This window comes from Pristiophorus japonicus, chromosome 7, assembly GCF_044704955.1.
Source record: "Pristiophorus japonicus isolate sPriJap1 chromosome 7, sPriJap1.hap1, whole genome shotgun sequence".
In the NCBI taxonomy this organism is placed as follows: Eukaryota; Metazoa; Chordata; class Chondrichthyes; family Pristiophoridae; genus Pristiophorus; species Pristiophorus japonicus.
Window position 1 is genome coordinate 40,682,162 of NC_091983.1, and position 22,703 is coordinate 40,704,864.

At 42.0% G+C, this 22,703-nt stretch overlaps 1 protein-coding gene across 2 annotated transcripts in view; it reads right to left on the reverse strand.

Moving 5' to 3' along the window:
• myom2b (myomesin 2b) overlaps nucleotides 1–22,703 on the reverse strand; it is a 194,373-nt gene that overhangs the window by 67,814 nt on the left and 103,856 nt on the right. For both annotated transcript variants that reach the window (XM_070884915.1, XM_070884914.1), the window contains exons 20-32: nucleotides 21,577–21,755; nucleotides 18,748–18,862; nucleotides 17,900–18,056; nucleotides 14,719–14,825; nucleotides 12,132–12,176; nucleotides 9,768–9,904; nucleotides 7,165–7,309; nucleotides 6,996–7,055; nucleotides 6,490–6,557; nucleotides 3,861–3,974; nucleotides 1,635–1,722; nucleotides 916–954; nucleotides 434–539 (exon numbers count right to left, since the gene is read on the reverse strand). In XM_070884915.1, coding sequence (XP_070741016.1) covers nucleotides 434–539; nucleotides 916–954; nucleotides 1,635–1,722; nucleotides 3,861–3,974; nucleotides 6,490–6,557; nucleotides 6,996–7,055; nucleotides 7,165–7,309; nucleotides 9,768–9,904; nucleotides 12,132–12,176; nucleotides 14,719–14,825; nucleotides 17,900–18,056; nucleotides 18,748–18,862; nucleotides 21,577–21,755 — 1,360 coding nt within the window. The remainder of the gene's footprint in view (nucleotides 1–433; nucleotides 540–915; nucleotides 955–1,634; nucleotides 1,723–3,860; nucleotides 3,975–6,489; nucleotides 6,558–6,995; nucleotides 7,056–7,164; nucleotides 7,310–9,767; nucleotides 9,905–12,131; nucleotides 12,177–14,718; nucleotides 14,826–17,899; nucleotides 18,057–18,747; nucleotides 18,863–21,576; nucleotides 21,756–22,703) is intronic.

Below are 22,703 nucleotides of genomic sequence, written 5' to 3' on the forward strand. Positions count from 1 at the left end.
TTGCATCCCTGTATAATCTAATGGGCAATGGTGGTTTTCTTGTCTACAATTTCTTACCTTCTTTTGAGAGTACCCTGTACTACATGATTGGTTAAAATTCAGATTGCTTCAGAGAATTTTTTTTTTTATTGCTGTGTTTTAGTAGACTTCAAATAATCATTCAAAACCTTATAGAAAAGTTGGCATTATAAATAAGGTTATTTTTAAAAAATCCATAGAATGGGAATAGCTACAAGCATTCCTTTATCAGAAAATAGTTTTTAGATTTTCAGTTTCTAATTAATCAAATTACTTCACTGATCAGGTAGCTTTACTTGTTAAGTAGAGCAAAATATAACAAGTCGGCAAGATCACAATACAATGTAAAGCACATACTTCCTCAACATGCCATTAGTCTACTTATTCCGATATATGTTAATACAGGTTCACATACTTGTGATACCAGAAAACTTTCATGTCCTCCATGTAGTACTTCAAGAAGGACTGAATTCGGATTCCCTCTGGGGTGCATTTTATCTTCAGTTGAGAAGCAGACTGCCCTGAAAGTTAACACATCTTAAACTAGTGCACGGACACATATATTGGGCGAGACAAGAAGATTCAGTATTTCTTTTAGCTCAATTGTAAACTATTACACAAGGTTAAAAAAAAGTCATCAAAACATACAAGTTAGACAGTCCCATTTTGAAATATTCGGGAATCTGGGCTAAATTTCTTCTGGTCATTGCCACTGACTAGCTTTGAAAATACTTTGATATTAACACAGAATTCACAGTGCAATAGCAACCTCTAGTGGCATGAATAGCAAGCCATGTATGTACTTCCACTGACCCATAATAGATGTGCAACAGGACAGGAAATATAAATCATTATTGTGGAGCGCAACAAGGCTAAGTTAGAAATACAGTCACTTACCACTGACTCTGCTAATTTCCTGCACAATTTCTTCATACACTGAAATAGAGAGAACATTATATTTTCTTCTGTTTATTATACATCATGTGAATGTTTCATGTGATAATATGAAATTCATTTGTTTAGAGGCAGTAACCTGTTTATTTAATATATTAACTGTTCATTCGCAAACGTTCATGTAACATAACATCAAGGCCAATGTCTCTATGTAAATGAAAGGGAATGCACAACATATATGGTTCGATGACTAAGGAGGTAATATCACTGCTTATGAACCTGACCTGCTGCCAATACATATCGTAGCATCAGGATTGAAACTGCACTGATTTGTATGGTTGAACCGTTAAATAAAGGAAATCTAGTTGTACAGTTTTCTCTTACTTGCTGTTTGAAAACTTTCAAACAGGTAGAGCAGATTTTCCAGACAGTTATATACGATTAGTGGGTGTAAAGTGGATGTAAACCGATTGGAGAAGTGGGAGGAGATCCAATTACTCCCCCCTCCTTCCACCCACTCCCCAGCATGCTCTCAACAATAGTCCCAACCTGGCCAGGGAACTCACTGACACTAAGTAAATGAAGTTTACCACACAAAATTAAAGGGATCAACACACCACCATTAGGCAGGTGCGAATAATGCACTGGCTCACCAATGCTGGACCAGGAACCCATAATCAGAAAATCTACTTAATGAAGTCACACAGCTGATATATATGTACCTTTGCCAGCCACTTCCAATACTGTGATATCCTGCCCTTTGTCATCTTTCAGTGTCATTTTGTACTCGCCCATGTTCTTTTTCGAGAACTACAAGCAAAGAGATTCTTTTATTAGAACCTGCAGCTAATTTTACACAACTGTATGCTGCCACTGGGCATTGTAGCAGTAGCACACAACACCATGTGGCAAACAAACATAGCTCCAAACCCCACTCTGCTTTCGCTACAGGAGAGTCCAGGCATCTCTTTGCAGAGGAAAAGGAAAAATGGAAAGTCTTTGTGGAAACTCTCTTGATCCATGAGTGGAAGCTGATCATTTGTCCAGTTGATGCTTGGCCTGTGAGATCAGAGCACCTCCATTATCTTTGTCACATGCATGTCACGCAGAGATATTCTTTCCACATAATGCAGTGTAAATTGGCACTGAGATGGTCTCTGTAACAATACTGAAGCACCTAGCATTGTATCCTAAGAGAAGTTGGTTTAGTAATACAATGACTTGTAATTGGTTTGAAAAACATTGTACCATTCATTGGGCCTGGAATCATAGCCTCTCCTGGTGCATACAATGTGTGCACGCGCCCGTAGATGCCCCACAGGTTCCAAGTTTAGGCGTGTGCCAAAACCCGGACTTGCGATCCCTGGGAGAAGGGCCTTCGCAGGTGGAGATTTGGGTTATTTTCCCAACTCCTGCCCAGCGAATGTCCTAAAAACTACGCCTGGTAAAAGCAGGCGTAAGGCTTGCTTATACTAGTGTAAGAGTTTTAAAAGATAGAAAATAAAATTTAATCAATAATTTTTATATTAAAAACCTTGTCCATTAAGGTAAATTTATTTTTACCCCTATTAAAAATGTTTAAAAACATTTTAGTACCGCCTGGAAGAGTTGCGCCGGTGTGCAACGCCCCTGGTTGCGACACTGGCGCGCTTTTTGACTCCCGCCCGACCCGTATGCCCCGCAGCACACCCTGCTGTGACCGACCAGGAAATCGGCTGGTCCAACAGTACTGACTGCAGAGAGGTAAGTAAAGCAATCCTAAAGTATGTTTGATTGTTTTTTTGATTTTTTTTTGCGATTTATATTGGTGGTGGTGTGGGCTATGTATTGGGAATGTTTTTGTGGGTTTTTTCAGGTTTTTTTTCTCCCCAGCGCATTCGGCCTGGCTCTTTGGCTTGGGATTTTCCCATGCTACTGCCCCAAGAGAGGTGTACAACGCCTTCCTTAGCGTTCCGCCCCAGACTCGGGGCCCAGCTGCCAAATTTTGATGACTGAGGCGTAAACTGTTCCCGGGCGCAAACTTTACCGCCCTGAAATCATCAAAGCTGAAAATCCAACCCGTTATGTTTAACGATATACAAGGAAAAATGTATTTTTCTGCTTTTGCTTGTAGTTGGCACAGTTCTAAAAATATATTTTATTTCATTTAAATTTCCTGCACATAGAAGTCATAAAATTAAAGACAATGATTGAGTCTAAAGGGGGCTACATCTGTTCCTTAATAATTGGTTTAATCAGTGTCTAGTTTAACAGGACACGGACTCCATGAAATTAAAGTACAGCCAAAACCAAAATCTTAATTCTTGAAGTAAAGATGCATCTGCCAAGTTTTCTTTTGATGGGTGATTTTTTTTTTCCCCAAGACATTGATTTGTGAATGCTTTATTTTTATTTTTATCTTTGGCTGTGGAAAAGGATTCAGCAATTACAAGTGGTTGTGTAACAAAAAAAAGGCACAAGAACATAAGAGCATAAGAAATAGGAGCAGGAGTCAGCCATTCAGCCCTTCCAGCCTGCTCCACCATTTAATAAGATTATGGCTGATCTTTTACCTTAACTCCACCTTCCCGCCCTATCTCCATATCCCTCGAGGCCCTTAGTATCCAAACATCTATCGATCTCTGTCTTGAATATACTCAACGACTGAGCATCCACAGCTCTGGGGTACAGAATTCCAAAGATTCACAACCCTTTGAGTGAAAAAATTTCTTCTCATCTCATTCCTAAATGCATAAAAACTGGGGAGATGTGGTATTTCCTTCTAAGTTTGCTATTAATTCTTTCCTTAAACAGACACGTTAGTAATTGATTTGAATAAAATAAATTAGCATGAAAACATATTCGACCTGGGTAATAAAACATGGTGGGTGAAATTATTCTGACAGAGACTCCATGCTACGCGCTACAAATGCCATCTATGCCACACTGTTTGACAGCATTCTTGTTACCTCAGAAATGTACAGCTTGCATTCCCCTGTCTGGGCGTTAGGTGGCTCCTCCGCAACAACTGTCACAAAATCTTTGTACCAAGCAAAAGTCGTTTCCTTCTTTGTGTTTGCCACCTGTAGCATACAATTGAAGTAAAGCACATCAATAAACAAATGGAACTGTTGGTCAACAGAATTGCAACAGTGGTAACACAGAACATTAAAGATTTATTCTATACTGTTCACCCAACCTTTCCACCAATACATTTCACTGATTTGTATATCTATTTCTTGGTATAGGTGAGTGGAGGAAGAGTTGTCAACTTTGAAAGTTCAACAGTTTTCCAAGCAGTGCAATTGTGCAGCCTCTGTATTTTGTGTCTCTTTGAGCAAAATGCCCTTTTAAAAAAAAAACTTAATTTTTTTAGATGATTTTCACAAGAAGTCATCCCCATTCTTCCGTTGTTGATGCACAGATGGCAAGTGGGCAGCCTACCCCATAACTCTACTAATACTACCTATTGGCTGGCCAATACAACCAGTAAGATAGCAACAACTTGCATTTATATAGCACCTTTAACACAGTAGCACTTTTCAAAATAGGAATGTTACTATCAAAATAAATTTGACACCAAGACACATAGAGATATAGGACAGATAACCAAAAGCTTGGTAAAAGAGGTTTTAAGAACATTTTCAAGGAGGATAGAGAAGCGGAGAGGTTCATGAAGGAAATTCCAAAGCTTATGGCTTAGGCAGCAGAAAGCACGGCCGCCAATGGTGGGCCAATGGAAATTGGAGATGCACAAGAGACCAGAATTGGAGGAACGTAGAGATCTTGGTGGGTTGTAGGGCTTGAGGAGGTTACAGAGACAGGGAGGGATGAAGCCAGGGAGGGATATGAACATTAGGATGAGAATTTTAAATTCAACACATTACTGGAGTGAGAGCCAGTTTAGGTCAGCGAGCACAATGGTAATGGGTGAACACAACTTGGTGCGAGTTACAATACAGGCAGCAGAGTTTTGGATGAGCTGAAGTTTGTGGAGGGTGGAAGATGGGAGACTAAGGGGATAACATTTGTGGGATTTAAGAGAGCTCCTCTGGTCAACCCTCACCAAGCTGGAGTTCTGCATAGTTCACTCTGAAAATGGTTTGCAATTCCTGTTACAAATAATAACAGTTGAGAGATAAAGTTAACACAAATTGAGATATCGAGGTAGAGTTTCTACTTTGGGCCCAATTGGCGATTCTGGTGCAAACTGGACATCAGCGAACGGAAAATCTGCCATGAACAAGTGTAAACGGGCAGCATATTAAAGTATAATTTAAAAAAAAATATTGCTTTAAAAACATTTTGTTTGCTACATTTAAGAGTGGTAACTTGGTGAAGTTTGATTAAAACAGCTGAAAACGGGTTTAAATTACTGAAATTCAGTACTTACCGTAACTTCCTTGCTTTTGTATTCTGTTTACATACTGCCACCTTCAGAGATTTGTGTATGTGCATCCCCAGGTCTCTCTGTTCCTGCACCCCCTTTAAAATTATACTATTTAGTTTATATTGCCTCTCAATTTTCCTTTCAAAATGCATCACTTCACATTTCTCTGCATTAAGTTTAATCTGTCTTGTGTCTACCCATTTCATTTGTCTGTCTATGTTCTCTTGAAGTCTGTTACTATTCTTCTCAGTTTACTACATTTCCAAGCTTTGTGTCATCTGCAAACTTTGAAATTATGCCCTGTATACCCAAGTCCATGTTATTAATGTATTTAAAAAGAGTAGTGGTCCTAATACCAACCCTGGGAGTCACCTCTGTACATTTCCCTCCAGTCTGACAAACAACCGTGCACCACTAATCTCTGCTTTCTGTCCCTTAGCCAATTTTGTATCCATGCAGCCACTGCCCTTTTAATCCCGTGGGCTTCAGTTTTGCTAAAAAGTCTATTACGTGGCATTTCATCAAATGCTTTCTGAAAATCATATACACATCATCAATTACACTACCTTTATCAACCCTCTCCATTATTTCATTGAAGGACTCGATCAAGTTTGTCAGACACAATATGCTTTTAACAAATCTATTTTGGCCGGCATTTATTAATGCATGTTTTTCCAAGTGGCAATTAATTTTGTCTAAGATTATGGTCTCTAAAAGTTTCCCCGCCACCGACATTCTATAGTTATTGGTTTTTTTCCTCTTTCCTTTTTTGAACAAGGGTGCAACATTTGCAATCCCCCAGTCCTCCGACATTGCTCCCATACTAAAGATGATTGGAAGATTGTGGCCAGAGCTTCCACTATTTCCACTCTTACTTCCTGCAATAACCTAGGATGCAGGGGCGTTGGCAATAGGCAGGTCTCAGAACAAATACAAAACTTTTGCATTGCACTGTGAATAATACTATCACAGTGTTAAGTGGAGGGAACCTTATTGATATATGTTTCATCTTGCTTTGCTATGTTTTAGGCAGATGAGCAAAAGTGTCAACATCTGTAAAATGTGGGGAAACTTAGCAGTTCTCTGACAATAGCACTGTGTGGATTTCTTCACGGCAACTGCTCAACACTTGTAGATTTTGTGTGTCCTCCCATGTATACTTTCTTGGCCGGTTTCTAACCGTACAGTTCATCAAAGGCATTCTTTACCTTGCACACCAACTCAACTTCGCAATCCTCTGTCACGTGCCAGTGCATGTACTCTGCAAAATGAGGACCTAGACAAGAAACAAAACTGGTTTAATGAAAATAGTGGTAACCTGTAAAACTCTCTACAATAGTTCATCAGCCCTGGGGGAGGGAGGGAGGAACAGAGGAAAGGCAAACAAGAAAGGAAACATTTACTGTAGAGTGAGGCAAAGATTAAAAATGCCTAAATGAAAACTAAAAAGACACAAATGCAGTGAAGTTGCGTTCTGCAATTTTAGTTACAATCAGTATAATTCATTTGTATAAAATTCTTCTTTCCCCTATAGTAATGAGCTATTAGACCACATTTTTGTTAAAATAGCAGATAGTGGACTTTATTAGTAAAACCCAGTTTTGGAACACATTAACATGCAATGTGTGCCATCCCAGAAGATTTCAAGTCAATTTCAAACACACAAAAGGAGGATAATTTTATAGAAGCTTTGTCCAAGACATTTATATCTTACCTTGTTTCCTCAGGAATTCCTTTCTCTGGAATTCAGCCTCCGCAAGTGCCGCCTTAAATGCTACAAAGGACAAACAGTAAAACAATTTTAGCTGATGTAGCCCATCCAGCTAGTCAGACACTGGGTGCAAAAGAAGCTGACTGTATTACTGAGGTGAAAGCACACTTACTATCCCCAATGAGGACCAGTGATGACTGATTTTTGGCCTTGCCATCCTCTATTTGCACAGTGTAAGTGCCTTCATTCTTGCTCGTGAACTGCTCCATCACCATCTCAATCATACCAGTAGATTTATCAAATGTAATCTTGTGGTCCTTGGGGGAAAATCAAGCAAAATTTATCCGAATATGGTGTCCATTTAGATTCACACACTTTACAGATATTCAGCAACATCTGAGAAATGCACCCACTTGATTGGGATAGCAGATTTAAATAAATCGGTTGGGTAATCATTTCCGTTGCAGCAATGACTGAATAATTGTATGTTGATGCATTGCCTCACTGATATCTACTATGCAGTAGAAATCTGGGATTCTCTCCACCAAAAGGCAAGGATAATTATACCTTTTGAGACTAAGAGTGATCGATTTTTCTTAGGCAAAGGTATCCAGGGAAAATGGAGGTAAGATGGGTAAATCAAGCTGAGGTATAGATCATCCATGATCTAATTAAATGGCGGAGCAGGCTTAAGGGGTTGAAGGGCCTTCTCATGTTCCTATGTACAAGAAAGTGCAGGTCGATTGCTCAACTGACTGATCGCCCCTATCATGTATAAGAGCAGAGCTACTAAATGGATCCATTTGCTCTGCTTGATTATTCCTGCAAGGCGGACCAGTGATTCAACATGATGGAGTACCAATGTGTGGTGGAGTAGTAGGGCTCCTACTCTTGATTTTTCAAACAGCAAGTTCCTAGTCTCAACCAGGCCTCACGCCGAGATGCTGAAAGGACAAAAAGAGATGCTGGACAAATCAGAAGGTGATCACCTTGGGTTGGTCCTGCGTGCTCCTACCTGTTGGCTTAAGAGTGGCCAGAAGTATAGCACAGGAAAAGAAAAGGGGATCAGGGGAAATTGAAAGAGAGGGGAAAAAATAGATCTGAGGGTCACCATTGTGCTTTACAGTCACAAAAAAATAAAGATATTTAAAATTTAATTTATTCATTGGATGTGGGCATTGCTGGCAAGGCCGGCATTTATTGCCCATCCCTAATTGCCCTTGAGAAGATGGTGGTGAGCCGCCACCTTGAACTGCTGCAGTCCTTGTGGTGGAAGTTTTCCCACAGTGCTGACTTTGTCACAGCAGTTTGGTGCAACTGAGTGGCTTGCTAGGCCATTTCAGAGGGGAGTTAGGAGTCAACCACATTGCTCTGGGTCTGGAGTCACATATAGACCAGACTAGGGTAAGGACGGCAGATTTCCTTTCCTAAAGGACATTATGGTGCTAGCTTTTTAATTCCAGATTTATTTAATTAACTGGATTTAAATTCCCCAGCTGCCGTGGTGGGATTTGAACTCATGTCTCTGGATTTATTAGTCCAGGCCTCTGCATTACTAGTCCAGTAACATAACCACGACATTACCATACCCCAGATGGGGGTAGATATTCATCTTAGATGGTAATAAAAAATGGGCAATAGTGAATTGGTAGCCTGTTTTACAGTCTACCCGATCTTCTTTTCCATTGAAGTCAATGGCCCATCATGCCTGGACCAACTCTTTAGTCCCATTACCCTTCCCTTTCCCATAACCTTTTTAAGGTTTTCTTTTTACTTGAATGTGGAATTCATGGCAGAAGGTTAATAAGTGTTTGTTCATTAATTTCAGGTTTGCTATCACTACCTAAAGTGCTTCAATAGGGAAATAATTCCATCATTAAATAAGCTCTTTGGAACAACCACAGACTTCTGAGACAGAATTTCTCCCCAGTGTGAGTTTCTGATCTCAGTCAGGTACTATGGAGGAGAGGCTGAGCAGAGGTCAGACACTTCCATTGAGGGAGGGCAGCATAGTCAGTAGGGATTAAACTTTTAACGGTCAGTACATAAATCAGCAATTACAAAGACCTAGGAGCAGGATGCCAGTCTGTCCTCTGGGTTAAGTAATAGCAAGCGAGGGGGAGGAACCTTAAACAAGGAGCAATTGAATCGTAAAAGCAAACAGGTTGTAAGAAAGAGAAATTCTACTCATAAATTCATCACTTGTGCATTGTGCAATTAATTTTACAAGTTCCCCAAATGTATGTTTACATAGGAATTATGTGGGAAACACTGATTCAACTTAGTGGAGATAAAAAGAAAAGCCCTAAATGCAGGGACTCTGAAATAGACCCAGGAGATGCTAGAAAGACATAGGGTAGAGTTTCCGTTTTGGGCAAAATCGCCAATCAGAGCGCAAATTGCACCAGTTTTGAGAAGTGTTTATTTTTCTCAAGTTTCCACTCAAACTCATTTATATATCACTGAACGTAAAATCTGCTGTGAGCCAGCAGAAAGTCCAGACCAGCAAGTCAGTAAGCATCTGAAAGACTGTTGCCATTACAGTGTGACTCTGAGTCAGAATTCCTCTTTCTTTCTGCTGCCACCCAACCTCCTGTACATTTCCAGCAGTTTCTACTTTTATTCCTGATTCAAGATTATTCATAAAATAATGTGTTGAAATAAAGAAAGGTGATGCTGTGCTGTGGCACACATTGAAGTTCCTTGGAGTTTTCTGCAACAGTCACTTTTCATCCCATCACTTACAGATTATTTGCTTTGAAGGGGAGTCATTACCTTGGTGTCTGTCAGCTCAAAGTCATTGACAATGAACTTGCAATGAGCATTGGCTGACACAGTCTCAGTCTGTAGCCAAAAACGAACTTGGCCTTTGTCGAAAACCTCGTAGGCTAATTCACTTTTCAATGGGATTGCTGAGAGGAAAGAGAAGAAAGAGTTGCTTTGAATTGCACACTTACTGTATTTTTTTTTTAAATTAGAGGAATTTATTTGGGATTTTTAAAACATTTCCACAAGGATGAGGGACCTCAGTTACGTGGATAGAGTGGGGAAGCTGGGGTTGATCTCCTTAGAGCAGAGAAGATTGAGAGGAGATTTGATAGAGATGTTCAAAATCGTGAGGGGTCTGGACAGAGTAGATCGAGAGAAACTGTTCCCATTGGCAAAAGGGTCGAGAACCAGAGGACACAGATTTAAGGTGATTAGCAAAAGAACCAAAGGCGATGTAAGAAAAAACTTTTTTACACAACGAGTGGTTAAGATCTGGAATGCCCTGCCCCAAGGGTGGTGGAGGCAGACTCAATTTTATCATTCAAAGGGTAGTTGGATAAGTATCTGAAGGAAAAGAATTGCAGGGCGAAGGGGAAAGGGCAGGGGAATGGGAGTAGCTGAGAGCCGGCACGGGCTCGATGGGAAATCTGTGCAAAACCCAGACCAATGGTGCAAATAGTGAATAGAATTGCTTCACAAATATACAATACTGGCGGACCTTCAAAACAATCGTCCCTAGTAAAGAACTATTATTCAATGTAACACACAATGTATTACTCTGCCAAAGAGTGGAGCCATTTATAACATGTTCTTTTAAGGCCTATTGCTGTGAATACACACATTCTGAAGCTAGTTAATTGTTCTTAGTTATAAAATCCTGAGGTCAATCAAAGGTTGATTGCTTTCATTTTTAATATTTCTTAAATGTTATATGTTCCCTGGAAGTTTCCATATTTGTTCAGTTGTGATTTGTTGCCGTTTTATAAATGAGGGTACGGGGCCCAGAAGAGTCGAGGACTCAGGGGCAGCACGGGCCAGCCCACACGGCGATATGTGTGCGCGCTAGGTCCGTGCAACAGAGCAGGTCTCCAGTCGTCTTGGTTAATCCTTGCCACTGGACCAACACCTAGCTCTGTCAAGCCCGTGTGGTGGCTGGTGTGCAACGGTCACCGCACGTTAAAAAAATTCAAGCACAGGTATCTTCCATTCTCTCAATTGGAGTTCAGGACTGGAACATCGGGTCCTTCATCGAAACACCTGTGAACTCGTGGAAGCAAGTCATCCTCGTTCGAGGGACCGCCTCTGATGATGATGATGAATATGATATTTATGCCAATTAGATGCAATTGGGGCACAGAGAGTTGGATTCACCTCCTGGCGGACTATTGACGGAGCAAGATCTCTGCCCATCACTGTAAGTCCGCCTCATTTTCCTGGGCTGGGACTTATTTGTCAGAGAGGACAGGCTCCTGGTGGGATCTCAGGAACAAAGCAGGACCCCGGGGCTACCAACACATGAAATTCTGGTGGTGTTGCGGCACTTGAAGAGGTGGTCAGGAGTTTAAAAGGGGCGGAAGAACACTGAAGAGGGAACAGCGGAACCTTCTCCGGGCCTCAGCTGAAATAAGACCTAAAATTAATAGCAGTTGGAACTGCTCTGGAGGAGAGGAGCTCACTGACTTGGCCCTCTCGCTCCCTCTAGTGACTTAAGCGGCTTACTACCAACATTCCCGCTAAGCTGCGTGGTCACGCGCTGATCTGGAGGTCTCGCGCAGGCCACTCACCGGCTTTCCAGTGTAAGAAACCGCGCTTGCGTGAAAATTTGAATAGGCCCCGCAGCTTGTTAAAGAGACCCCGTACCAAAAAAAATTACGGGGTATATTGCTTACTATCTCAGGGACTGCCATCACCCTTATCCTGACACTTCGCGGAGTTGAAGGAGACAGGAAAATGGGGCAGCTTCCCTGGACCCACTAATGGAAATGTGGGCCTCGCCACTTGAGTTTTCCCTATTTTCCGCTGCTATCCATTCCGATTTCCGAATCGAAAATCCGGCCCATAATTTTTATGAGTGCCACTGGCTGATGGACTTGCACACTCCCCCACAAACATCTGCAATGCACTTTAATGTAGCCAAGCTCTGTTTGTATTCATTCATGCTGCTCATGTTTCAATCCAAGCGTTGGAAACAATTTAATTCAGATGAGCAAGAGTTTAGAGTGCATAATCTTGAAGAATGAAAACTGAAAATAAATAATACAAGACTTTGTCCCGAGAATATCCGATGTATAATTGGCAAAGTGAATAATGAAGGCTCCATTGTATTACGATTCGCAGCAAATTTTCCAATAAACGTTCAGCTATACTCACTTGGATGTCTGATCGCATGGCTCAAAGCCATCAAGCGTTCCATTTCTGAAATAAGAAGGCAGATGGTTTTTATTCTGTAACAACATTTTCTGGCATTTAAAAATGAAACCCAATACACTGTTTAGATTCTATAGGATAGAGTTTCCATTTTTACCATCTGGGGATTAAACATTGTCTGGACAATAAGGAAAATCTGGTGGGAAGGATTCAGTTAACTGGCTTGCAAGCCTCCCTGCCAGAATTTCCTTTCTAAACTCTGCCCGACCATGCTTATTGCCCAGGCAACAAATGCAAAAAAATCTACCCCAATTATTCTAACCAGACGCAATGGGGCTGAAAGTCCAATCAGCCTGCTCAGCCAGCAGAAGTAGCGAACAGTGGACTGTAAGTGTGCCCATACCTGAAGCCCTGGATCCCGTCCTGTATTTTGACCACAGTGATATCTGCATGTTTGAGGTGAGCCACCAGAGCCTGCAAGGGTGCAATAGGGGTGCTGCCCCACCGCCGCTCCCCACCACGCACTCCCCGATTCGGCAGTATACAGCGGCGTCCTCCCGGGGGCTGAAGATTTTTTTTTTTAAACTTCCAAATTCTTCAGCTTTGATGGAAGCCTTAAGGTACGAAATTTAAGGCAATCACTTCTGGTTTTGGAAGGCCTGAATTGGCCTCGTGTCAGCTCTCAGATGCTAAAACGTCCACCGAGGCCTTAGAAGGACATGATGCGCAGAATTCCCAGGATAGCTCAGGAAATCTCCCCAGATTCAGAATCAAGTGAATTTATAATGAGGAACAAAGAAATGGCAGACCAGTTGAACAAATACTTTGGTTCTGTCTTCACGAAGGAAGACACAAATAACCTTTCGGAAGTACTAGAGGGCCGAGGGTCTAGTGAGAAGGAGGAACTGAAGGATATCCTTATTAGGCAGGAAATTGTGTTAGGGAAATTGATGGGATTGAAGGCCGATAAATCCCCAGGGCCTGATAGTCTGCATCCCAGAGTATTAAGAAAGTGGCCCTAGAAATAGTGGATGCATTGGTGATCATTTTCCAACAGTCTGTCGACTCTGGATCAGTCCCTATGGAGGGTAGCTAATGTAACACCACTTTTTAAAAAAGGAGGGAGAGAGAAACCAGGTCATTATAGACCGGTTAGCCTGACATCAATAGTGGAGAAAATGTTGGAATCAATTATTAAAGATGAAATAGCAACGCATTTGGAAAGCAGTGACAGGATCGGTCCAAGTCCGATGAAAGGGAAATCATGCTTGACAAATCTTCTAGAATTTTTTGAGGATGTAACTAATAGAGTGGACAAGGGAGAACCAGTGGATGTGGTGTATTTGGACTTTCAAAAGACTTTTGATAAGGTACCACACAAGAGATTGGTGTGCAAAATTAAAGCACATGGTATTGGGGGTAATATACTTTAATGATTTAAATGAAGGAATTGAGTGTAATATCTCCAAGTTTGCAGATGACACTAAACTGGGTGGCAGTGTGAGCTGTGAGGAGGACGCTAAGAGGCTGCAGGGTGACTTGGACAGGTTAGGTGAGTGGGCAAATGCATGGCAGTTACAGTATAATGTGGATAAATGTGAGGTTATCCACTTTGGGGGCAAAAACACAAAGGCAAAATATGATCTGAATGGTGGCAGATTAGGAAAAGGGGAGTACAATGAGACCTGGGTGTCATGATACATCAGTCATTGAAAGTTGGCATGCAGGTACAGCAGGCGGTGGAGAAGGCAAATGGTATGTTGACCTTCATAGCTAGGGGATTTGAGTAGAGAAGCAGGGAGGTCTTACTGCAGTTGTACAGGGCATTGGTGAGGCCTCACCTGGAATATTGTGTTCAGTTTTGGTCTCCTAATCTGAGGAAGGACGTTCTTGCTATTGAGGGAGTGCAGCAAAAGTTCACCAGACTGATTCCCGGGATGGCAGGACTGATATATGAGGAGAGACTGGATCGACTGGGCCTTTATATACTGGAATTTAGAAGGATGAGAGGAGATCTCATAGGAACATATAAAATTCTGATGGGACTGGACAGGTTAGATGCAGGAAGAATGTTTCCGATGTTGGGGAAGTCCAGAACCAGGGGACACAATCTAAGGATAAGGGGTAAGCCATTTAGGACTGAGATGAGGAGAAACTTCTTCACTCAGAGAGTTGTTAACTTGTGGAATTCCCTACCGCAGAGATTTGTTGATGCCAGTTCATTGGATATATTCAAGAGGGAGTTAGATATGGCCCTTACGGCTAAAGGGATCAAGGGGTCTGGAGAGAAAGTGGGAAAGGGGTACTGAGGTGAATGATCAGCCATGATCTTATTGAATGGTGGTGCAGGCTCAAAGGGCCGAATGGCCTACTCCTGCACCTATTTTCTATGTTTCTATGTTTCTATGACTCACTGCCTTGAGGGAGGCGTGGCAGGCATGATCGGCCCATGAAAATTCTATGGTCTATTTGGGCTCTCTGCGAAATTTGGGCAGAGACCTGGTGGAATTGAAGTTTTTGTGACCTGTCGATTGAGAGATCCACTCAGATATAGCCTTGGCCCTGATTGGATGTGTCGAGGAGAACATACCTTCTTTTTCGAAAACAAAGCTAGAAGAGATGCCATCAGTGTCTGAGACCGCCACAGAATATGTTCCTAAATCTGACGTGTCAAGATGCTTAAAGATCAATTTGGATCTATTAAAAAAAAACAGATTAGGAATTTTTCTGAATGCATATAGAATCATAGCATCATTGAAATTTACAGAACGGAAGGAGGCCATTCAGCCCATCGTGTCGGTGTCGGCCGACAGAGAGCTATCCAACCAAATCCCACTTTCCTACTCTTGGACCATAGCCTTCTAGGTTATGGCACTTCAAGGGCATATTCAACGAATTTTAAAATGTGGTGAGGGTTTCTGCCTCTACCATCCTTTCAGACTCCCACCACCCTCTGGGTGAAGAAATTTCCCCTCAAATCCCCTCTAAACCTCCTACCAATTACTTTAAATCTATGCCCCCTGGTTCTTGACCCCTCTGCTAAGAGAAATAGGTCCTTCCTATCCACTCTATCTCGGCCCCTCATAATTTTATACACCTCAGTCAGGTCTTCCTTCAGCCTCCTCTGTTCCAAGGAAAACAAAGCCAGCATATCCAATCTTTCCTCATAGCTAAAATTCTCCAGTCCAGGCAACATCCTCGCAAATCTCCGCTGTACCCTCTCTAGTGCAATCACATCTTTCCTTTAATGTGGTGACCAGAACTGCACGCAGTACTGTAGCTGTGGCCTAACTAGTGTTTTATCCATTTCAAGCATAACCTCCCTATCATGTATTCTATGCCTCGGCTAATAAAGGCAAGTATATCGTATGCCTTCTTAACCACCTTATCTACCTGTCCTGCTAACTTCAGGGATCCGTGGACATGCACTCCAAGGTCCTTCTGTTCCTCTACACTTCTCAGTGTCCTACCATTTATTGTGTATTCCCTTGCCTTGTTAACCCTCCCCAAATGCATTATCTTACACCACTCTGGATTGAATTCCATTTGCCACTGTCCTGCCCACCTGATCAGTTCATTGAAATCTTCCTGCAGTCTACAGCTTTCTTCTTCATTATCAATCACATGGCTAATTTTTATATCATCTGCAAACTTCTTAATCATATCACCTACACTCGTCTAAATCATTGATATATATATATATATATATATACCACAAAAAGCAAGGGACCTAGTACTGAGCCCTGTGGAACCCCACTGGAAACAGCCTTCTAGTCACAAAAACACCCATCACTTCCTGCCTCTGAGCCAATTTTGGATCCAACTTGCCACTTTGCCTTGGATCCCATGGACATTTACTTTTGTGACCAGTCTGCCATGTGGGACCTTATCAAAAGCCTTGCTAAAATCCATATACACTACATCAAACGCACTACCCTCATCGACCCTCCTTGTTACCTCTTTTAAAAATTCAATCAAGTTAGTCAGACACGACCTTCCTTTAACAAATCCATGCCGACTGTGCTTGATTAATCTGTGTCTTTCTAAATCCCATCACAGTTCCGGATTTTTCCTAACACCCCATTCTGATGACGGTTTCCATAAGCGGACTGCCTCTCTTACAAATGGAGCCTGCATTTTTTATCCTCTGTCACAGTGAGGTAGCTTAGCCCAGGTCTAACAATTGTCCCATCATTGTAAATTGCTCTGGATGCCCATCGCGTGTTCTGTCAATCCAGAAGGTAAAAAATGTTACAACACTTTTCTACAGGCTAAACCGCTATCCAGGTTTATTCATAAATAAAATATAATTCATTGAGGCAACAATATAGCAAGATTCTATACAGCACAACTGGTAATTTACAATATTATATTTCATTGCTGCTCCTTTCCCCAATATCCACTAGATTATCTTAACGAAACAACAAACGGAGATTAGACATCAGTCTGACCCATCATCAGAGGAAAACGCAATGGACGGAAGTCTATGATGAATATTTAATTCAAGGATTTTGAAATTCTTAGGGCCGAGGAGGGAAATATTGTGGTGGGCGGAGTTTAGATACTCCAAGGTTCCACCCTTTCTGGTCCCATCACAAATCACAGCACTTACAGAGGTGGAGCTATAATACACTTGGCTGCAAATAGGTGGGGAGATTACAACAGGTATACATGAGGAAAATATGTTGCCGTATACGCTGTTAGCAATGTTGGATGCCAGGGCGACTCCTCGACGCCCAGTGTTGTTCAGGCTGTGGGCTGGGTGGGTCTTTAAACCATTGCCAGATCGGTTTCTGCTCATTCAGCATTGCTGAAGCCAGCAGAAGAAAGAAGAGCAGCTTTTCAGTTCTCTACCTGCCCGAGCCCTGCAAGACCACAGGCACTGTGGAAAACTGCGGCAATGGAATCCTTCCTCGCCCTCAGTCAGTCAGGCGTACACCCCAGTTTGTGCTGCAAACAATGAGGGTGGCCACCATGGACATTTCAATTACCCTGACCCGAGGATTTCAGATAGGCTGGGGAACTTTCAGCATTGGGCGGGTGGAAGTTCCACTACACCTCTGTTCTACCCGCCGCTCCCAAGCCTCCCGATGAATTCTGGGCCCAGAATGTCCATGATCAATCCAATTATAACAAAGGTTGTTCGCATTACAGCCAACTGCATGCATTTACCATAAAACAAAGGGAATGCTTAGACAGGTATCAGAGATTCACAGCTAGCTGACACCATTTCTACTATTGAGTAGTTCTAGCCATTTAAAACTATATAAAACTAATGACCAAAATAATCCTCCAAAATGTTGCAATATCTGCAAAAATCTTAACCTATGCATTTGCCAATCTTAGCTTTTCACCAAAGAAAGTAGGCCCGATTTTCCTGATTTTTTTCCCGGGAACTCCCATTCACCAGGTCCAAAGGTTGGGGAAAAGGGGGTCAGAGACGGATTATGCCAGATCCCTAACCCTTTTACATTGCCCCAGGGTTCTGGGGGGTTTCCCTGGGAGACGGAGCGAAGTCTGGGCTTTCAATAGGCTCAGGCCCAGTGATGGGATAGATTGAATTTGGTGCTTTACTAGCCTGTATGGTTCAGTACTGCAACACACAGGTGCATCTATCAATTGACCCATTGGGAAGCTGAATCCACACCAGGCTCACTCTAAAATAAAATGTAACCTCAATGCAGTATGGAAATCATGAGTGCTGGGAGTCTAGACAGGAAAACACCAGGGATGTAATGTAACTTAAAAATACAGCGAACTAATCTACTTACATTTCACCCTCTGTTTCAATGTGGACCTTCGAGAAGTCAGTTATTTCCTCATAGGCCATGCCCCAAGTAAATTGGGAGGCATCTGTCATTTCATGGCACTCAAATCTCATGTAGATGTTGCCTTCTGCATCAACACCAGTAGTTATTTCCTTGGTTCCTTAATGATTAAGTCAAGAGATAATTATGATATTAATAACATGATTATATAATTAGAAGTATTGTTAAGGAGGTGTATTTTATGTTCAAAATACGATCCAGTTTCATAAAAGAAAATAACATTCTTACCCGACACAAAACATTTAGAGTAGGATCTTCCCTTGCTGCTGGGAAAACTTAGGCGACATCAATAGTAGGAAATATCTCACAACACTTCTGCTGTAAAGGTGAGGGAGATGACTTCAAACGGATCAGAGCTGCCCAACCTCACAAAGCCACATTATAGTTGGAAATGCAGATTTCCCAGTATGTGGCATTGGTTCTTAGGATCAGGCAGCTCTGGAGCAGGCCTTCGACTGGTTTGAAGTGCCTCCCCCCACCCCCCCCGCCCCCCCCACCTCAACATCCACTTTCCCCCTACATTTGCAACGGAGCCATTTTTTACGATAACATCGAATAAATTCCTGGAAAGACTGTTATTACTTTCTATAAATACAGAGAGTATTTTGAACTAAGACCACTCTCTCTAGTTTTTTTTCCTTCCTTTGAAAGGAAGACAAATATTTAGTTCAAATGGAAAAGGCAGCATAAAGTGCTTCCTGCAATGTCGTGCAGTGATATCATGTTACCAAGTACAAAGCAGTCTTTTACTTAATCCTGTCAGTAACAAGCAATGGTGCCTTTGAATGTACCTGGCCTAGCTTGAATGAAGACAGGTTCAGAAGGCTCAGAAGCCTTGCCCGGACCAGCTGCATTCACTGCACTGACTCGGAAGGTGTAGCTCTTTCCTTCCTCCAACTTAGTGACCTGTGAAGATAATGAAGTGAAACCAATTAAGCAAACAAAATTAAGAAAATGTTTGTTACTTTATTCATTTCTTTATACTATAACGCTCAAGCTTTAGGTCAGCCTAGACAGTAGAAGAGATTTTTTTTCCTGCCACTCTTTAGTGCCTATATAAAATAGACGCGTATTAAAAGCAGTTGATGCCGTTGGGTTATTTCCTTCAAAGTGAATGTATGTCTGATGAAAATGGAACTGAAGTTAGTAAGAACATAAAAAATAGGAGCAGGAGTAGGCCATTTGGCACCTCGAGCCTGCTCCGCCATTCAATAAGATCATGGCTGATCTGATCTTGGGCTCAGCTCCACTTCCCTGCCTGCTCCCATAACCCTTCACTTCCTTATCATTCAAAAATCTGTCTATCTCCACCTTAAATATATTCAATGACCCAGCCTCCACAGCTCTCTGGACTAGAAAATTCCAAAGATTCACGACCCTCTGAGAGAAGAAATTCCTCTTAATCTCTGTTTTAAATGGCCGAAGCCTTATTCTTAAACTATGCCGCCTAGTTCCAGATTCCCTCATGAGGGGAAACATCCTCTCTGCATCTACCCTGTCAAGCCCCCTCAGAATCTTATATGTTTCAATAAGATCACCTCTCATTCTTCTAAACTCCAATGTGTATAGGCCTAACCTGCTCAACCTTTCATCATAAGACAACCCCTTCATCTCAGGAATCAACCTAGTGAACCTTCTCTGAACTGCCTCGAAGGCAAGTATATCCCTCTTTAAATAAGACCAAAGCTGTACATAGCACTCCAGGTGTGGTCTAACCAATATCCTGTACAGTTGTAGCAGGACTTCCCTACTTTTATGCTCCATCCCCCCTTGCAATAAAGGCCAACATTCCATTTTCCTTCCTAATTACTTGCTGTACTTGCATACTAACTTTTTGTGTTTCTGTACAAGGACCCCCAGATCCCTCTGTACCACAGCATTTTGTAGTCTCTCTCCATTTAAATAACACTTTTCTTTTTTATTCTTCCTACCAAAGTGGATAACCTCACATTTTCCCACATTATACTCCATCTGACAAATATATGCCCACTCACTTAACCTATCTATATTCCTTTGCAGATTCTTTGTGTCCTCTTCACAATTGCTTTCCCACCATTCTTTGGATCATCAGCAAATGTGGCTACAGTACATTCACTCCCTTCATCCAAGTCATTAATATAGATTGTAAATAGTTTGAGGCCCCAGCACTGATCCCTGTGGCACCCCACTAGTTACAGTTTGCCAATGGGAAAATGACCCATTTATCCCGACTCTCTGTTAGTTAGCCAATCCTCTATCCATGCTAATATATTACCACCAACCCTGTGAGCTCCTATCTTGTGCAGTAACCTTTTATGTGGCACCTTATCAAATGACTTCTGGAGATCCAAATACACCACATCTACTGGTTCTCCTTTATCCACCCTGCTCATTACATCCTCAAAGAACTCTAGTAAATTTGTCAAACATGATTTCCCTTTCATAAAACCATATTGACTCTGCTTGATTGTATTATGATTTTCTAAATGTCCTGCTAATACTTCCTTAATAATGGATTCTAGCATTTTCCCAATGACAGATGTTAGGCTAACTGGTCTATAGTTTCTTGATTACTATCTCTCTCTTTTCTTGAATAGGGGCATTACCTATGCGGTTTTGCAATCTGCTGGGACCTCTTCAGAATAAGTACATACTGTATAGAGCAACTCCACTATAACTATCTGTTTTTGATCAGTGGGCACTAAAGACTTGTTGTGCACTGCAGTCTGGTCCATTCCTACAGAAGCATCTAGTGGAGTGACAGGACACATCATTTCTGTACTGTCTCCCTCTCAATGATCTGAACCCCCAACCCATCTCAGAGGTCTGAAGTAATGGCCAAATCACTGCTCGCTGCTCTAAAGAAACTAAAATTTTGGTCCCCTCAAGGTACAGCTAGCTGAGCCTTGCAGATGAGGGAGATCGAAAGGTCGATCTCCGGTGTGTACTGTTAGCTGGTCTCAGTTGCAATGCCTGATTTTAGCAAATGGAAAATCATCCAGGACTTGCACTCCTGCTTGCTGGAAGTGCGCATTTGGACATGTGATGAGAGGATTGAGCTTGTTTGTGATTCTCCGATGGTCAAATAGCCTGCCTCCTTGTCTGGACTCACTAGATGAAGAATGGTCACAGTACCACAGGTTAGCTGGCAGCCATGGAATCATGGTTCAGCAAAGAGTCACCTTCAGGAAATAAGGAGTGGAAGGGCCAAATTGGTGAAACAAGGAGGGGGGAAATTATTTTTTTTTAAATCATAACAAAAATGCATATTACATGTAGAAGCTTCAGAATTATGAAGAGAAGTTTGTTTTTTGATGTTGATTCACCCACCGTGATTTTCTCCTTTCTTCTCATGAAGCTGACTCTTACTGGAATACAGTTCCAGGGACACTGGCAGCCCCTGTGGTACCTCATCCAAGTGGCTATTGTTCATATCTAAATTTAGACAACAAGCTATTCAACAATGCTAACCAACCTGATCCATTTGTCATGTGACAGCCACACATGGATCACTGGATAGTGATCAAGAAACACTGACTAATTTAGCCCAGGTGCTTTAAGGCCAACTGAAGTATCAATATTTTTATTGTCAAAGTAAATTGAGGTATTTAACATAATAGCACGAATGATTCATTCCTAACCTTCAAGTACCGAGTGGTTACGGCTTTCTCCGTCACACTTCTCCATTCCTCTGAACCTACTTCACAGACATCCACCATGTAGCCAGTGACAGCACTGCTGCCGGTGTAAATTGGCGGTTTCCACAGGATCACCAGAGAATGGTTTCTTACCTCACAGAATGTCAAGTCATGAGTGGGGCCTGAAGTATATAAAAAGTAAGAATACCTTAGTGCCACCCAATGTAGTGACTTCGAGAAAGTTCTGCACCAAATGATTGAGCATCTGTTATAACCTTACGATGTCCGAAGCACTCCACAACCAACAAAGTGTTTTTGAGGTGTAGTTAGTGTTGTAATGGCAACAGACTAATGCATGGGCAGACTAGGCACAGCGTAATCCCAAATTCATTTCCCCACCCATGCTTGCCACGTGCGCATTTTTGGGTAGGAGAGAGCTGGACTAACCAGGCCCAATATTATTTTTTAAAATTCAGGGCAATATACTTCACCCTTGTGCACAGATACAAAGAAATATATCACCCAGGGCTGTCTCATTTTCCATATTTTCAGTTGACACATTGCCGTAGGGGCTGAAATTGCCACATTTTTGCACCCCATTCTAATGGGGTGCAAAGGCCTTTTCGCCTGGGGGTGGGTGGTGGTTTTGGGTTTTTCACCCCGTGATTAGTGGCCCGGCTGGCGCGCAACAGGCAATGAAAGTGCTGCAGTACAGCAGGACCTGGGGGTACTTGTGCATGAAACACAAAAGGTTAGTATGCAGGTACAGCAAGTGATCAATGGAATATTGGCTTTTATTGCAAAGGGGATGGAGTATAAAAGCAGGGAAGTCTTGCTACAGTTGTACAGGGTATTGGTGAGGTCACACCTGGAATACTGCATGCAGTTTTGGTTTCCATATTTACGAAAGGATATACTTGCTTTGGAGGCAGTTCAGAGAAGGTTCACTAGGTTGATTCCAGAGATGAGGGGTTGACTTATGAGGAAAGGTTGAGTAGGTTGGGCCTCTACTCATTGGAATTCAGAAGAATGAGAAGTGATCTTATCGAAACATATAAGATTATGAGGGGGCTTGACAAGGTGTGATGCAGAGAGGATGTTTTCGCTGATAGGGGAGACTAGAACAGAGG